The 17,377-nt window shown below is 36.0% G+C and overlaps 1 protein-coding gene across 6 annotated transcripts in view; it reads right to left on the bottom strand.

The window, feature by feature from the left end:
- Window positions 1-17,377, bottom strand: part of PCDH10 (protocadherin 10) — a 114,419-nt gene that overhangs the window by 68,242 nt on the left and 28,800 nt on the right. Inside the window, exons 5-6 of one of the 6 annotated variants that reach the window (NM_001396866.1) lie at window positions 16,493-16,567; window positions 7,799-14,212 (exon numbers count right to left, since the gene is read on the bottom strand). In NM_001396866.1, coding sequence (NP_001383795.1) covers window positions 16,533-16,567 — 35 coding nt within the window. In that variant the 3' untranslated portion in view covers window positions 7,799-14,212; window positions 16,493-16,532. Of the gene's footprint in view, window positions 1-7,798; window positions 14,673-16,492; window positions 16,568-17,377 lie in introns of those variants that run through there. The other 5 variants (XM_015285366.4, XM_040698767.2, NM_001396867.1 and 2 more) reach the window with 5 other exon arrangements.

Below are 17,377 nucleotides of genomic sequence, written 5' to 3'. Positions count from 1 at the left end.
CTGTCTGTGCCAACTCTTAATTACCACCTCATTAACACTCAGGTGTCAATTGCTGGTGGCAAAGGCAATACTCAGTTGGCCTGGTTTCTGTCATGCACAATGTAATTAAATTGACCTCCGCAAAAGGAGCCCAGTAGTTGCCTGATACCACTTGGACACCGATTGCTGCACTAATCACAATCGTGTAATTTAGTGAATCACACAGTGTAATGAGGGAAAGACTCTGGAGAGTACCAAATTGTACTTGCATATGTAATAATGACTTTAAGGACAATTAGGGAAATAATCGTTGCTCTGTTTTCTTCCAAGCTAATAATGAACTGGAGTACTATTTGAATATGTGTTGTTGATTTAAAACTTCAACTGCTGTCTACTATTTTAAAATAATGGTTACTAGCAATTAAAATGTATTAAAAAAAGATATATTTTTGTGCCAGTAAGGAAGCTCCAGCTTCATTAGTAGCCCCACAACAGGTTACAGTTTCAAGTACTATTGGCTGCCTAATTAGGATCTGAGACCTCTGTAGGGTTCTGGATCCCAAGAGAAAAGGGTGATTAAATGTACTTTTCTGTTCTCCAAAATGGGACGGTGTGCAGTCACCCACACTGCACTGTGTCCTGCATGCACAGCAGTAATGTGAAGGTAGTCCCCAAAAGGCCATCCACAGATGAGGGCAGACAAAGCGTGTGCCACTTCCAAGTGAGGGCTCTGACCATGGCACTGACATCCAAATGAAGCACATGAACACAGTTACTCATTTTAGCCAAGATTTTAAAAATGCAACTTTCTCTGATCAATATACAGCCTGTACAGAGGACTCTGTATCTTGGAACTTCAGAAGACAGAGCTCCTAGGCTTGAGCCTATTTTATTGAATTTTTGGCACTTAAGTGAAGCATGAAAACTCTGCCTTGGGCTCTGATAATTAAGCAGTAAGATGAGTATGGTGAGGCCATCTTTTATTAGTGTGTTTGTGCTTTCACTTGTACAAGTGCTCCACCTATGAATATGTCTCCTATGTGCTACTGTTTTACCAGTACTGATAGACAAATAAAAATATGATGTCCAAAACCAAGTATGAGCAAGAAAGAGTGTTTTGTCCTTGAATTCATATACTACATGTATCTTGCCCATTAATAGATCACATATGGTCCTCTTTTACTATGTTGGCCCATGATGTCAGAGGTGGATGCTGGTGGCATGGCAGTAGAGTTGGAACCTTCTCACCAATAGTCCACATAACAGATGGCAGCAGAGGGACAGTCTGACAAAATGGCATCACATCACACACATGGAAGCACTTATGAAGCAAAGGTGTAGAACCTTCAAGCAGAAAAAATTGCTCTCATTGACATTCATCAACACTTGCTGAATGTTTATAGACACCAAACAGTGGATGTGAGCACAGAGAGGCAGTGGGAAGTGTGTTTCAGCAGTGGTGATAGCAGTGTGAAATACAAGCTTTTGCTACAGCTATATGAGCGTGACATGCAGGCTCTTGTTCATTGCTTGTGAAAATGTGTAGCTAATGGTGGTGACTATGTTGAGAAACAGCGTACTGTAGCTGAGAATTTACACAATCAAATAGTGTTATTGTGCTCTTTGTATCTGTTTTAATTTCCATGGAAATAAATAGAAGGCATTACTTTTGCAGTGACCCAGTTACTTGCAATATGAGGCAGAATTCTTATAAAAGTTACTAGTATATAGAAGAGCATGGGGACATTGGATTATGTCAGTCCATAACACATGATAAAGCTAAAGACTGAACTTAAAACTCTGCTATAGGTATTTGTCATAAAAATTCAGATGTTAGATTTTTCTTTTATGCTGATACCAGTGGGATTTCTGAGCCCTGAGCTCAGATATGATCAATTCAATTGTCATGGTGAGTGGTTAAAAAACTGTGCCAAATAGTGCAAGTCACCTGATGAGTAGATACTGAGCTGGGGGAAGAACAAAGATTTGAAAAACAAAAAAAGTAAAAATTTTAGTTCCTTGAAAATGATGCAAAAAGATTTTCTGACAAGTTTATGCAAAACATGCAGAAGGAGAAAAATAATTTCTAGAGATGTTACAAAATCTAAAGAATAGATGAAAGCATTTTGTTGATGATGTGCTTATTAAAGGTTGTGAATTCTGGAGAAGTGATCCATCTAACAAAGAGAAAGCAATGCTGTGCAGAGACCATGAACAAGCAGGGAGGATGTCTCTTGAAGAGTGACAGGCCATCGTGGAAAGACACTTTCTAGTGAAGTGCTAACAACTGTAGCAGGTGAGATGTGATCTGTTGAAAGATATCCAATCTACAAATGAGGAATTCAACACTGTTTCATGCATAAGTTTCTACTTGTAAAACAGTGCTCAGCATGGATTGCATAAATATGCAGCTAAGGGAGGAAGAAAGATTCACTATACCTTCCCAGCAGACATCTGTAAGTGTATTCTGTGTTTGTTGAACAAAGAAAACTTAACACTGAAATACAGCTGATGGAAACACTGCATACATAATTATGAGAGAAAGGAAGTCAGACTGTTTTTTAATGTACTAACTTACTTTTGAAAAATATTGAGTATATATATCTAGTACCTTTTGACCCAAACAGGAGCTCTGGATGCTCAGAAATTCATAAAATAAGGCTTTTTAGGCATAAAAGCAACTAATTCCTTTTTGTCTGAAGGAAGCAGCAATGGTCTGCTTTCTAGGGCTCCCCAGCTTGTCCAAAGAGATGTAACCCTAAGGTGTCTTCTTGGTGACGTCCAAGTAAGGTAAATTAATTGTGCTAAGAAGCAGATGGCATAATGTCAAGAAAATCACAACTAGCTGTAACCTTATGAGGCTCCAAACCTTTGCTGATTTTATTAACTACTGTACAGTGTAAGTGCACATAAACAATCCTAATAAAAATGCTTGACATTTAAAGGCATTTTCCATTCACATTTTGAGAGGCAAAGCACAATACAAATTTGGTCACAAGTACTGAGATATGTAAATGACGCTTATAAAGCACTTACCCCACGTTCCTTTCACAGCATTGTGAGTTACTCATTCATCACCTGTATTGTCTATAGTACTCCATCTGTACTTCATATTGCTTTCCTCCCCTAAGGAATCAAGCCCTCATTTGTGTGTGTGTGTGTTTCCCTTCCAACTCTGACTTACTTTCTCCTTTTGATCATGACAGCTGCTGGTGATTTAACATACAAATGGCAGTCAGAAATCAGCAGGCCACAGAGTGTCATTTGTTATACCATTTTGCCTTTGACTCCACACACTCTAAGGGGAATAAAGAGAAGGATGGTGCTGATATAATTCAAGACGATGAGCAGATTCTTCTAACTTGAATGAGCTTCTTGTGATCTTCCATATTGTTTAAGGGTTCAAAGCCTTTTGAGATTTCTGGCTATTTTCTCCCAATTTTGCTTCTATATGTTGAGATAAATTGCAGGGGGAATTGAATAGGGTGTTAAAATACAAAATCAATCCAGAGAGGTGTTGTCACCAGCAGGGAGAAATAACAGTCTCTGTCATACCTTTCTTCCTTCTTCAAAGACCCTAGAGGAACACTAATCCTGGAAATAGAGTGGGAGCAGGGATAGGTCTTCACTTCTAGTGACGTAGTCTAAAAGCAGTATAGTCTGAGGGGCTGTCAAAAAACTGATGGACTTCAGCTATTACCAGTTTGCTTCAGTAGTACAAAGGGGTTAATTCAGATACACTTTATTATCATCTCATGTATTCTGTAATGTAACTTTTAGAGGGACCAGTATCTCACTTCTTAAATGTTTGCATTCATGGATTCTTTACATATATCCACTCAGTTATTAAAATGTAGTTCTAAATAGATGTTTGGTATTTTGATTAATGGGTTAGTTTACCTTTATGATAGACAACAGAGCTAGATATTCACTTGTTGTAGACAGGAATCACACTAGTACACACTAGACTAAGAGCCTACATTTATTCTAATTGATTATTTATATTAAACTAGTACTGCAGGAGGATTTTAGCTTCATACCAATGAGTGTAGAAAAATTCTTCAAATAAATTTATATTCATTTGTCTCCTATGAGCAAAGGTTGAGCAATCGCCTTGCTTGTTCATGACACTCTCAGGCCAATTTAAGCATCTTGGGATGGAAAGGAAACTGGGGAAAAGGAGAGACAGAACTTTTTTAGGCACAAGTTTTTTCTTTGCAAGAGCAAACCAAGACCAAGAAGACAGAAGAAGAACCTTGAGGAATATTAGTGACAACACATGCACAGGAAATGTTCTTCTTTATTTGAAATAGCTATTTTCTGCAGTCTAAATACTCTAGTATTCTAGTATTCTAGTAACATAGCAATAAGGAAAAAAATAAAAAACTATCAAAACTTCATCTCAAAATGAAATATTCTTTTTTTTCCTCCTTTTTGGAATATCTCTTACAACAAAGGCATGTTGTGCCTGGCACCAGTACAGTCTGTAGGAAAAGATTAGATGAACATGTATGGGTGAAGGCATTGCCAGTGCTGGTCCTGCAGCCAGGCAGGAGAATTGGGAGCGCTGGCCTTTTGCTGTCTGGGTGCAGAGAAGCTGAGGCTGGGAATCTTGCCCCTTGGTGGAGGTCAGCATCAGGCTCAGCCAGGGGAATCAGGACCAGACACAGCCTTAGGATGTCTGAGGCCGTCAAAATAGTGCAAGGGAGTTAGAGGGCTGAGCAAATCCTCTTTTTATACCAGCAATTCCCAAAACCCTGTTCTTACTTTTTTTGTTTTTTCTTTTTGTCTTTCCAGCCGATAATGCTAGTGTGCAAACACTTAGGCCAGGAAAACAGCAAAGAAGTGACTTTTCCCAGCCTAACTGGTACAGTAATTCTGTTGTCCTCAAGGGGATGACTTAGAAAAGATTTCCTTTCTGGGAACTTAGCCAATTGTCCAAACTCTCTGATCTTTTCAACATCTGCTAGGTAAGTGCCAGGTAAGTCCTTCCCAGTAATGCTTTCTGTTAGTATCAGATTTTTAGACTGCCCTTACCACCATTACGTATGAGCGTTTTCCAATAAAACATTCGTTTATATGACTAACATGTCAGATGCAGTTTGCTCTTTTGCTCTCTCCCTTTAGCAAGAAAGTAAGCTCTCTAATGGTTCCGTAATATGCCTAGTATCACTCAGTACACCAAACTACAAATATCTATTGAGCAAAACTTTGTATAAAATATTACTCACTGGGGAGCAAGCAAATGAGTCTATATTTAGATAATCTGCATAAGGTAGCACATGGACATAATTCCTGCATTAATAAATGTTTAATTGTTTTTGTAAAATGAGAAAAGCAAAATAGGAGACAACACTCTAATTTTAGAAATAGCTCTAAGTTGGATTATCTGAGAAAGGGAGAATTGAATAAAGATTTCTCAAGTCCTGAAAAAATACTCTCGTCATACCACCTGCTCTGGAAATCATCGTTACCCAGCCTTTAACACCTTGGATTTTCTGAAGGATCCTATTTTTAAGTGTTTTGAGAAGACACGTATTGAACAGAAAACTGCCAGAGAAAGAAGTACTGTAGGAGGCCCTTTTTATACCATACTGATCATAATATTTGCCCATGATTTTGGCCCCTGTGGACAAATGCTTATTTTATAAGATGGGATCTAGACCCAATTTTCTTTTCCCAGCCCTCCCTAATCATCAAGTCCAGAAGGATTTAGGTTCTGAGTGAAAAGATGAAGAGCTCTTCATTGCTTTCTTTGAAGCTGTCCCATTTTACAAAGAATAATTATATATTCTTTTGACAGAGAGACCAAGGGCACCAAATTACATATTGCTCTCTAGACTGCTAGTTAGCTCATTAACCTGCATGTGGGGAGATCTTGATATTGTAGCACCCATGTGGGCTTACATTATTTTATATTATAATCACTGTTGTTGGTTGGTTTTCTTATTATTTTGATTTAGGAACTAGATTCTATTCCCACCTCTACAATAAACGGCATTATGGAATTTCTGTTATGCTTCAGTAAAATAAGGATAGTAATACAGGATTCTGCTGTAACACTGGAGTACATTTTGCTTACCAATAAAGGATATAAAGTACAAAGAAGAGCAGTCAATAGAAATCTAACTTTGAAATGAATGTTTTTTCAATTTCCAGCTATGCATAGATTTTCCACTACAAAAGGTTCTCTTTTGGATGAGAAAAATAAGCAGATTTCTGTTTTTGTTTTTCCTGAATCTTTAGATCTGTGAATATTAGCAGCACGTTCAGTGGAGTTTTAGATTTCACTGTGCAGATGAAGAATTGAAAAACTAACAACTGCATGCAAATAGTAGTTTTCAATTTACTCCAGACAGAATGGAAACAGGAAAGAAATTTCCCCAGTCCAGTAAAACACCATGCAGGCATCCTTTTTTTGTTTATTAACTTTTTGTTAATAGTTTTCATGCCTTTATCACTGAACAGTGGAAGTCTGAAAATGAATTATATAAAACAGAAAAGATAAACTTCCTGCTTTGGCCTGGAATTGTTTCTGGGTTACTGCTACTTCTTGGATCAGATTTTCTAAGTAAAATGAAATAAACCTCAAACCAAAACACAGGAACTAATAATAACTCAATTAGCAAATTTAAACCCAGCAATCTTAATTTAGGTTTCTATATGGTATCTCTGACTGCAGTTCTCCTCACTAGACCTGATCCTGACCCCTACCCCAAGCCTCATCCCTATCCTCCAGGAGCTGCTAGTGCTGAGGACAGGCCTCTGCTGCCCCCTCATAGTGTAAGAAAGACTATGATATGTCACCAGCCACTGTTTTTCAACTCAGCTGTGATTGATCTTATTTAAATGTGTACAGGGCATAGAATCATAGAATCATATATCATAGAATTAATATAAAATATCATATCATATATCATAGAATTACTCAGGTTGGAAAGGACCTCAAAAGATCATCAAGTCCAACCGCAGCCTAACCATAGTACCCTAACTCTAACAACCCTCTGCTAAATCATGCCCCTGAGCACCACATCCAAATGGCTCTTAAACACATCCAGGGACAGTGACTCAACCATCTCCCTGGGAAGCCTATTCCAGTGCTTAACCACCCTTTCTGTAAAGAAGTGTTTCCTAACGTCCAACCTAAACTTACCTTGGCGCAACTTGAGGTCATTTCCCCTCGTCTTGTCACCTGTTACCAGTGAGAAGAGACCTACCCTGCTCTCACTGTAAACACCTTTCAGGTACTGGAAGAGACTAATAACATCTCTCCTCAGCCTCCTCTTCCCCAGACAAAACAGCCCCAGCTCCCTCAGCCTCTCCTCATAGGGCTGATTTTCCAAGCCCTTCACTAGCCTCGTTGCTGTTCTCTGGACCTGCTCCAGTACTCCATGTCCTTCTTGTACTGAGGTACCCAAAATTGAACACAGTACTCAAGGTGAGGCCTCACCAATGCCGAGTACAGGGGCAGGATGACTTCCCTAGTCCTGCTCATCATAGAACCGTAAAGGTTGGAAAAGACCTCCAAGATCATCTAATCATCAAGGAGATGATTTGTTTCCTTTTATTTTTTTTTTTTCCCAGAAGCTCAGTGAGGTTTAATGATTTCAATTCAAGGTATACTGCATTTTCTCCCCAGATTGCATTAATTAACTAGCTTTTACTTCCAGCACTCACTATTTCTTTGCTAGTCAGAATATAAATCAAACCAAGCCTGTAACAAAAAGCAAATGGCCATGAGCTCCAAGGGCATCATTTAGACTCATCTTTGGGGGTTTGAGCAGAGTAACGTTATAATGTTTGCTTGCATTCATCATCATTTTTTTTTTTTTTTTTTCCAATAGCATAAAGCCATAATAAATGTATTGCTCTCATGGTGAAATCTTTCTTTTCTGTGATATTTATGTTCCCGAGCAGAGAACTATTTAAATACCAATTAATGTCATCAGTAAGACTAGGAAAAGCAGAGCACTCTCCTTCTTCTTGATGGCTGAACAGTCTCACACCACTGCTCTTCTGTCAGCATCCCATAAAGTTCTTGCTCTAAATTATTTTGAAACCCATCTAGAAAATCTGTAGTGTTGGAGATGGAATTACTACGTAGTTTTGACATCAGGCTTCATTTAGGTCTTTTTTCTATTTTATTCTCACCAAACATCCACATACACATGGAGACCCTTCTATATATACCCTGCTTCTATATCCCAAGTGAAACTTAGGCCAGAAAATGTGATAGGAAACATCTTTCAGAGTAAATCTGAAAAGAGATAAGGTTGTTAGGACATTTGTTACCTTCCAAAGCAAAACCTTCTGAAACATTCATCATTGGGGCTGATATTTCTTTGCTGACTTTATTCACACTTTCAACCACCACTCTTCTCCAATGAATTTTTAATTATTTTCTCATTTGTAAAAACATTAATATATGTTTTCAGGACTGCATTTCTGTTGTGGTCTTCTAAGAAAATCTCAACAGATATGTCATTCAGCTTTGCCTTGAAATAAAATCACTCAAAACTTGTCTGTTTGAAACTGACATATAGCCACATCCAAATTTTAGAACTTGATTACACAGCTCATTAAAAGCAGAGCTAGTAAAGTTTCCCATCTTTTGGTGTCAAATATTTTTATTGCAAATTGCTCTTGCTCAAAAATGCATGTGCATAAAGAAAGGAGAACTTTCTTTTGCTCCCCTTCAAATCACTGCAGCTTGGACCACTGCCTTTAATGGAATTAGGCTCTGATGCATACAAAATACAGTTTGGTTTTGGAACCTGAATGTTTCAATCCAAGGCTTCTAAAATTTAAGGTTGGTTTGGTTACATTCACTTTATCGTGTTGTTGTAAGGCATTGTTATACAATACATTACTCTTCACTCTTAGTGCAACTCGAAGATGAGTTACCCAAAATATGCTTTTAAGCTGATGATGAGGTGAACTTGAATCATCGAAGTGCACGTATTTGGAAGCATACTGTTTCATGAATTGCATGGCTTAACTGAATTTTACCTACTGTATAATATAAGTAAGTATTTTAATACAAATTCAACTTCCTGTCTTCACCTCTCTTTAGTAAGAATGGTAATGTTTTCTGAATCTCTTTTGCCATTCTGGGTATCTTCTGAATGACTACCATGGTTAACCATCCAGAGGACATTTTAATCAGTGCTGACACAGAGAACAAGAAAGTTTTGGCACAGTATGTTTCATCTTGACTCAGCAAGATTTCCAGCACTCACATTTACACATTTTTGACAGAATGCTTCCTAAATGAAGCATTTGCCTTCTGGAGAACTACGCCCACATAGATTTCATTTTTCCTGATGTCTCAGCCAACATACATTATCATGAACTTTATTAACAAATTCAAATTCAAAAACAATTTCAATTCAAGAAAGCTGTCCAAGTTAGTTCTTGCTCATTTCTTACATATGAGGATATCTACAAAAACACAGATGCTTCAGCAATGGATTTTAATGGCTGTATTTGTTCATATATATGTATCCATTTCATATCAAGACAGATCAACAGATCAGAAAAAAAAAAAAAAGTGAAGGAGACCTTTAAGATGAATCTGAGCTCTGATTGTAGGGGTCAGTGCAATGGATTTAACTCATGGTTTCAGAATTTTTCATAGCATAACATAATAAAGTCTTACTGGCTGCTTTTTACTTTACTTCAAATAGAATAATTTTTCTGTCCTTCACAGACATTTGGTACCAATGTTTCGCAATCAATTGCTATGTTTAATTGTCTATCAATGATGCTTACTTTGGCCCCTACACCTTTGTATAAATTTTAATTAAAAAGTCCCAATGCCAAACAACTTAAGACTTGAACAAGGAACAGTGGCAGGATATGATCAGCTTTCTCCACATAAGACATATAAATATTTAACAGCCTTGCAAAATTGCAATGACAATTTATCAGCCAAGGAAGACTATCTATTTATCCACCTTTTACCCTGAGGAATGATAGCACTTAAAAAAAGAAAAGAAAGAAAAAAAAAGTCTGCTGTGAGCAGGTAAAAGTTTTAAAGTCAAACAATGAAGTGTGTGTTTGATTGTGGGCGTGACACATGAGGAAGGGGCTGAATTCAAATGTTGAGTACAAAACTCCATTCTACACTAAAGAACAAGTCTAATTTTCTAGTATCATAAATGTGTTTCTACCCTTCTCTTTGAATTTACTGATAGGAGCATACTCCTGTAAGAAAAAAATCCAGAGGCAACTTACCAGATTTTGAACTATAATTATATACACACACACATAACCCCCCAACACACACATATATAGTGACTATAATGCATGAAGCATAATCTTTACAAATAATATATATCTGTGCACTGACATTCCACTTAGTTTTGCAATAATAATGTTGAAAAATTACTACACCTTGTTCAAATCAGCTGAGACTATTTAATGGAAATACATTTTTTCCCTTCTCAATGGGCAGATTAATTAAAACCTGCATGAAATAATGGTAATTTTGTTTCAAGTAGTGAAACATTTTAGTATTTTTCAGTTTTGCAATAATTAGCCTGGAAGAAACAAAAGAAATTTAATAGGCAAGTTGCTTAGATATCCATTGCTACACATCTAAACCAGGAAGTAAAAAATAAATAAATAAATTACACATCTGGTTTCATTTTGTTATTCGCTGTCAGACGCTGTCTTGTGCTGGAACTTTCATTTACTCTAAAGAAAGTTCTTCACACAGACAGCTTGTTCTACTACGCTCTCAGTTTTTATGTAAATTTAAATATTAAATATTGCTTCTGATACCTAATTGAAGGATAGAACATCTTAATTCCTACAGCTGTGTACAGATAACATCCTCTGAAGCTCAGTATGCCTTATGATGAAATTTACAGAACAGGACTGAGAGGCTAGTCCATGCCATTTCTCTGAGGCAAGTTTAAGTACACTTATATCATCCCTGACAGGTATTTTTTGAACACTTCTTGAAAATCTTCAAAGAAGGAGGTATCAGAACTTTTCCTACTCCAGCTTATGATGCAGATACTTCTCTAATATGCATCCTAAGTATTTTCCAACTACTTCATTGTATTTTTTTGCCCAATCAGAGTTCTTAGACATTAGTAACACATACACTTAAAGGAAGAGGTAAATACAAAAAGCTAATGCTTAAAGGCATTTACATACCTATCACTGCAGATAGGCACCTAGTAGCATGGTGAAATACATGGACATGCTGAACAATTCAGTTTCAATGGAAGGTGGCTGGATGCAACAGGTATCTTCCCCACTACAACATAGAAACAGGGAAGGGATTGAACCTCTGTACGGCCAAATGCAGTTCTCAGTACTTCTCTTGACATGTAACAGATAGGTACTGTTTTTTAATGTGACCTAAACCTCATGTCATCACACATTAGCATACTTAAATTCACAGTGAGCTAGGGAAATCCACAGAAGTATTTAAATATTTTGGGAGCCCAGGATGTAGTAGTTTAAAACTTTCTGTTCCTCAAGAGTTCCACATCCTATCACAATTCCTTCTGGGACTCTCCCAATGAACTCAGAAGGAGTTCTGTGCATACACAGATCAATGTCTGTATTATCTAACATTAATCAAAAAAAAAAAAAAAAAAAAAAAGATGTGTGTATCAAATACACAGTTCACTGAAAGCATTCAGTTATGCAAAGGAATGACGTGATATGATATGGTTAAGTTTTTCAGAAAGAAAAAAAATGCATGCAAATTGTGAAGGAAGTTTTATTAAATAAAAATACTTCACTGTCTCCAAAAAAAGAAAGAAAAAATATTTCTTTTCTTCCCAAAACCTGAAAACAAACTTACTTTACATCTAATATTAATGAGGTACTTGGAAACAAAGAAAAACAAATTCCTTGAAGGCCTTTAAAAGCAGAAACAACAATTTAACATAATCCTTTAAGTGAAAGTGATGTCACAAATATCATTGTTGTTCTTCATAAAACTAAAAAGGCATATAGGTGACTAAAAGTCCCACTGTCTACAGCTAAAGAAACATTCCATGGTTGGTGTTTGTTCAAATCAGTAACCACTGTTTTCACTCCCTTCTGATTGTGTTTTATATAATACACATATTTTTAAAAGGATCCCCAAAATATATTTGAGTTATATGGATTGGCTAGAAATACCCATTAAAAGTGTTTAATAATAATATTTTGTTCAGAGTAGTTAAATTAACTTCAGAGCTCAGTCCAGCAGCCATGTGTACAGATTGATCAGGAACTGATCAGGAATCTTGTCTGAATCCTCAGCAGGATGGTTTCCATATGGATGATTTATCTGTCTTCTAGAAACTGTCATTATAAACAAAAATAATGACAGAGGGAAGAAAACCAGACTTAATAACCACATAACAGTAGCTAAATTCAGCTTCTCACACGTTCCTCCTGTGGCAGCACTAGTGGGGGTATCCGAATTCCTATATAACAGCATGATCCAAATTCAACTGCAATCAATGAAAGGTTTTCTGTTGTCTTAATATTGGATAATCCCCAGGCATTTGCTCAAATTTGGGTAGATGTTGCTTGATAACACAGTGTTCTATCATTTCTTTTCAGTACTTGACAGATACTAAGATACAGTGGGGAGAAAAAAAAGCAACAACAACTCAAAAAGAAAAAAAAAAGAAGAAAAGCACTTTACTACATCTTTACATTTAGTAAATGGTACTTAAGCTCCATGGAGATGAATTTACCTTTGAATGTTTACTGTTTTCAGTATTTCATAGGAAAAAATTGCTCTAAGATACCATTTCCAACCATACAATTATTACAGAACATAAAGATTATATGAAAGGGCTTGATCCTTTTCCCAGCTGAGATGATAATCAGCCCCTTTGAAACTCCAATGGGAGAAGGGTCAGATGAGAATGTGCCGTGTTCCTAATTTCAAACATCCTTTGTGATAAAAGAGTTGATATTTTGGCATATAGTTTGCCTTTGTAGTTTGAATTCTATCAATAACTATTCCTAGCCACAAGAGAAATATTTTTAGGCAATATATTTGTATAGCTTCACAAAAGTATGTCAGAGAGATGTGCGTGTGTTTGTGTGTGTGTATGTACGTATGCATATTTATGAGTTTGGGATGATTTTCTTAAAATACTTCACTTACATATATCTTACATTGCAAAATGTACAGACACTCAGTGTTCTTTTCAGCAACATATATAGGTGAGCTTATAGAGCCTTATAAAAGGTTTTATGATTCCAAATTAAAAAGCATAGAAATATCATCAAAATAATGGAGAGTGAATTATAGCTCTGATAGTACATAGCGCTCATTCTGGTAATATTGACAGCTGCATCTTTGGCATTGAAAATTCATTACAACTTTTAGACAAAATGTTGTTGCTTACAGCTTTTTTTTCTTTTTTTTCTTTTTTTTTTTTTTAAACAAGAAAAACGGGATTGACCAAGATACGAATATTGGGGAAGTACTATTAAAGGTTTATTTAATATTTGTTTTTAGCAAGGATAGCTTAGGAACCCTGAATTACCTTCTCATTTTAGTGTATGGTGTAGACTGTATGAATCCATTTAAAAATCAACTAAGTTGTACCACATTTTTCTCAAAATTATATATAATATAATATATATATATTTTATATTTATTTAGAAGCTTTGAAATAGTACAGTAAACACTTTGCAACACGGTGTATAAACTACAGAATGTCTTTGATAATTTGGTGGGTCTTCAGATTAACAACATTTTTATGACCCACGGGTGAAAAGAACATGATCACAATCTCTCTTGTAAAGTTGGAATAGTTTGGGGAACACTTGATCACACAAAAATAATATAAAACAGTCAAGTTTAAAACAGTGATATTGCATTTATAATGCACATTTCTTTTATCTGTACGATTGGCTTCTTGTGGTGATTATAAACATCTAAAGGGCTCAGTGACATTTTGGAGAGAGAAAGATATATAGTGCTGTAAACAGGCACACACTGATCAGAGAGGCAAGATCAGTTGCCTCTGAAGTTTCTACAGTTCTACACATTTCAACTCATTTCTCAGGCCTGCTGAGAGCAATTAGGTCCTATTGTTGGCCATGATGTCTCCAACAGCACACAAATCCTTCAGTTAGACAGAACTGGGTGGCCAAGATAATGAAGTTGAAAGTTGATGCTTTTTGTTGGTCGACTTTTGTGCAAATCATGCTGCTTCAGGTAAGTCCTGTAGAAGTGACTAGCATATCCTTTTCCGTGCTGCAGGAAAGAAAGAAAGACACTTCTGAGAGAAAAAGGAAAAAAATCAGTCCCCAACAGTTCTTAGGTTTAGTATTTCTTATAGTGTAGAGAGACAATCAAAACTTGTAACAAACTGTTGCTTAAAATTCCCATTGTAGCAAACAGTTTAATGTTGATTCACTTTTTCAGAGAAAAGTCTTTTTGAGGCTTGATAGTCTGAAAAACAAACTTCTCATGTTGTTTTATTATTCTGTCTAACACATCATGGCAAGTATTCCAGTGTGCTTCTACAGAAACAGTACAAGAACAAGGCAAATAGTCAAGACTTGTAGGTTCAATATTACAGGAATTTCCAAGCCTATTTTTTCCTAGTTCGTCTTGTTATTTGAAGCAAGATCTAGAATCCCCCAGATTCAGAAGCTGGTTTTCTTTCCTTTCAAAGTGAACCATTATCCTCATCACCAAATGACCCTTTAGTCTGGTTTGACAGAGAGATGAAAAAACGGTACATTAGTGCTACAATTAAAATTTCAGCATTTACTGTTAGGCTGGAAATTAACTTGTGTTACACAAATGAAAAAGGTCAATGCATTAGCAAACCCATATCCTAATCCACCAGCTGTGCTAGCTATGTTATCTCAAGACACTGCTTATTTTAACTGTAATTGGGAGCAAAGGTAACAAATGATTTGTATAGCACTCAGAAAGACCCTGGGTTAAATTCTGATCTCAGTTACAAACGAAGTTGAGACAAGGAACTGGCTCAGTTGCTGAAGCATTATTAGTACCATTACTACCATCATCTTCATCATTGTTATTATTGTTTAATAAAGCTGAGATGATAAAATCAGCTTTTACCTTAGCTCCAAATCAACTAAATTCTCTACCTGAAATTCTGTGTATTCCTGACCATGAAGTGTTACAACTAAAATAAAAGGAAACTTAGCTTGAACTAAGCCATATATATATACATGCCTGCATGTAACAAATAGATCCAGTCTCCATTCCATTTAACAGATATACACATTAGCCATATTTATTAACGATAGATACACCCAGTAATAAACATATGAGATTTATCTACTGTATCATAATGACTTTAGTTTACTCACAGAAAGAAGTTAGCATGGGCATTGTTTGTTTGATCTAGCCTACCTATCCCATGGGATGCATACAGAAAAATGTTACAAACATTTATTTGTAAGCTACTTGTTTAATGCATAGACACCTGTCAGATCTGTTATTAACACTGACATTAAAATATCTAATATATTACGGTTTTGAAGTTTCATTCTGTAGCAAATTAGCAGCAGAATACAAAAGGATTTTTAAAAGCTCCAGCAAGAGTTCTTTATATCAGTAGTTAAGATTAACGAGATCAGAATCTTCATGATCTTTTGAGGTAGTATAGGATCAGACCAATCAAGTTTCTAAACAACTTTATAAGAATATTTTTTAAATATAATGAGAAACAATAATTCCAATAATAATATCAAGATCTATCTTTGATCTTCAGCACTTTTTCCAAAAATCCATTAATAATTTCAATGCTCTTGTAAATACATAAGTACAGTAGTCTTGATTGTTGTCTGCCATTGAGAAATTTATACTGCAGTATATACACAGGACTTTCATGAGACAAAACAATATAGACATGCAGCACTACTTTCTTTCTACTCCTGTCTAGCAGTGCACTGGTGTTATTAGCCTGGCACTTGAGGTACATAACATTTGATAAAGATATTCTTTCAGATAATACAGAGTTTGAGCTGCTGCCCGAGTCTAATCTTTTGCCATGAAAATCGGTACCTTTTTCTTTATTATTATTTTAAACTTTTATTATTATGCTTATATCAGGCCATTTTATAGTAATAACTAAATATTATCAGTCAGGGTGCAGAACACCAGCAATTCTCCCCACCTACAAAAATCCTTGTCCCAGATCCTCAAATATCCTCTGCCAACATACAGAATACTTTGGATTTCAAAAGTAAGTTTTGTCCTCCATGGTGTTTTCTTTTCTTTTTTCTCTGTATTTGCACAGAAATCTGTGTGCAAGGAGATCTCTCCACATCTATACCGGTTTCCGTCTTTTTACAGATGGGGAATATAAATCAGAGAGGTTAAATGGAAAGGAGGATGGAAGTAGTTTAAAACAGGGCAATAAAAGTTCTGACAACTAATGCTGGTGCTGTGTGCATGCATGCGTGTGTGTTCGTAAGTAAACTCAAAGTAGAAAGAGTAAGCCTCTCTGTATCACGATTTCTCCATCTGTAAAATGGGAATAATATTGCTTACCTATCTCCTAGAGGTGCAGGAAGGTTTAAATCACTATTCTTTATAATCCACTTTGAGATCCAGAGATGGCAAATGCTACAGAAATGGAAGTATCAGAGTCAGTGTAAGAGCTGGAACAAGAACACCATAATTTCTGGTGCCTAATTCTCCTTCAAGATCTCAGCTCTCTCTTTCATCTTTATTCTATTTCCTGTTGCAAATTCTCAGACGAAGTGCATAGGGAAGCTTCAAGTCTGTGTTAGTATGGATGTTAGAGGGAGTTTTAATGATGAGCCATTTCCTAATACTCTTAATGTAATTGTATTATTTGTATATACGTATACATTCTCACAGTGGTTGAGGTGAACAGGATGATTAAATAATCACGTTTTCCAATTAAAATTCTTTGGATACATGATTTATGCTGTACTGACTATTGATTCTTCTCCAAAGACCTTAAGTAAGGTTTTCAGCATTACAGTAAGAATGTTTAATGCATGAAATTTATATAGAATTTCAATAAAAACAGGAAATAAAAACAGCAAAAATACATTAAGGTTCACTTATCCCGCCATACTCATTAGTAAGCCTACCATTCACAGTGATGAGCTAGTTCTCTGTAGGTTGATGAGAGAAGACATGTAAATACATCAGTGGTAGGTGAACAGAAAAATGCTAACATAAAAAACAGAAAGTAGAAGATAAAATATGCCTTAATTATTCCTAGCCTATGAATCAGAAATGAACAGAAAATACTGTAAAGCCCTTATAAATAAATCTTCTTTCCACCCCATAGTGAATCATCCTATTGCATCCAAACGTTGTCAGACTACTACCTCACAGCCAGGAACAAAGCAATATACATTTCTTCTTCTGGCAAACTTGGAAAGTATTGCATGTACTTGG

Source organism: Gallus gallus, chromosome 4 (genome assembly GCF_016699485.2).
Source record: "Gallus gallus isolate bGalGal1 chromosome 4, bGalGal1.mat.broiler.GRCg7b, whole genome shotgun sequence".
Classification (NCBI taxonomy): Eukaryota; Metazoa; Chordata; class Aves; order Galliformes; family Phasianidae; genus Gallus; species Gallus gallus.
The sequence above is the reverse complement of the archived record's forward strand: the minus strand, read 5'-3'. Positions and strand labels throughout refer to the sequence as shown.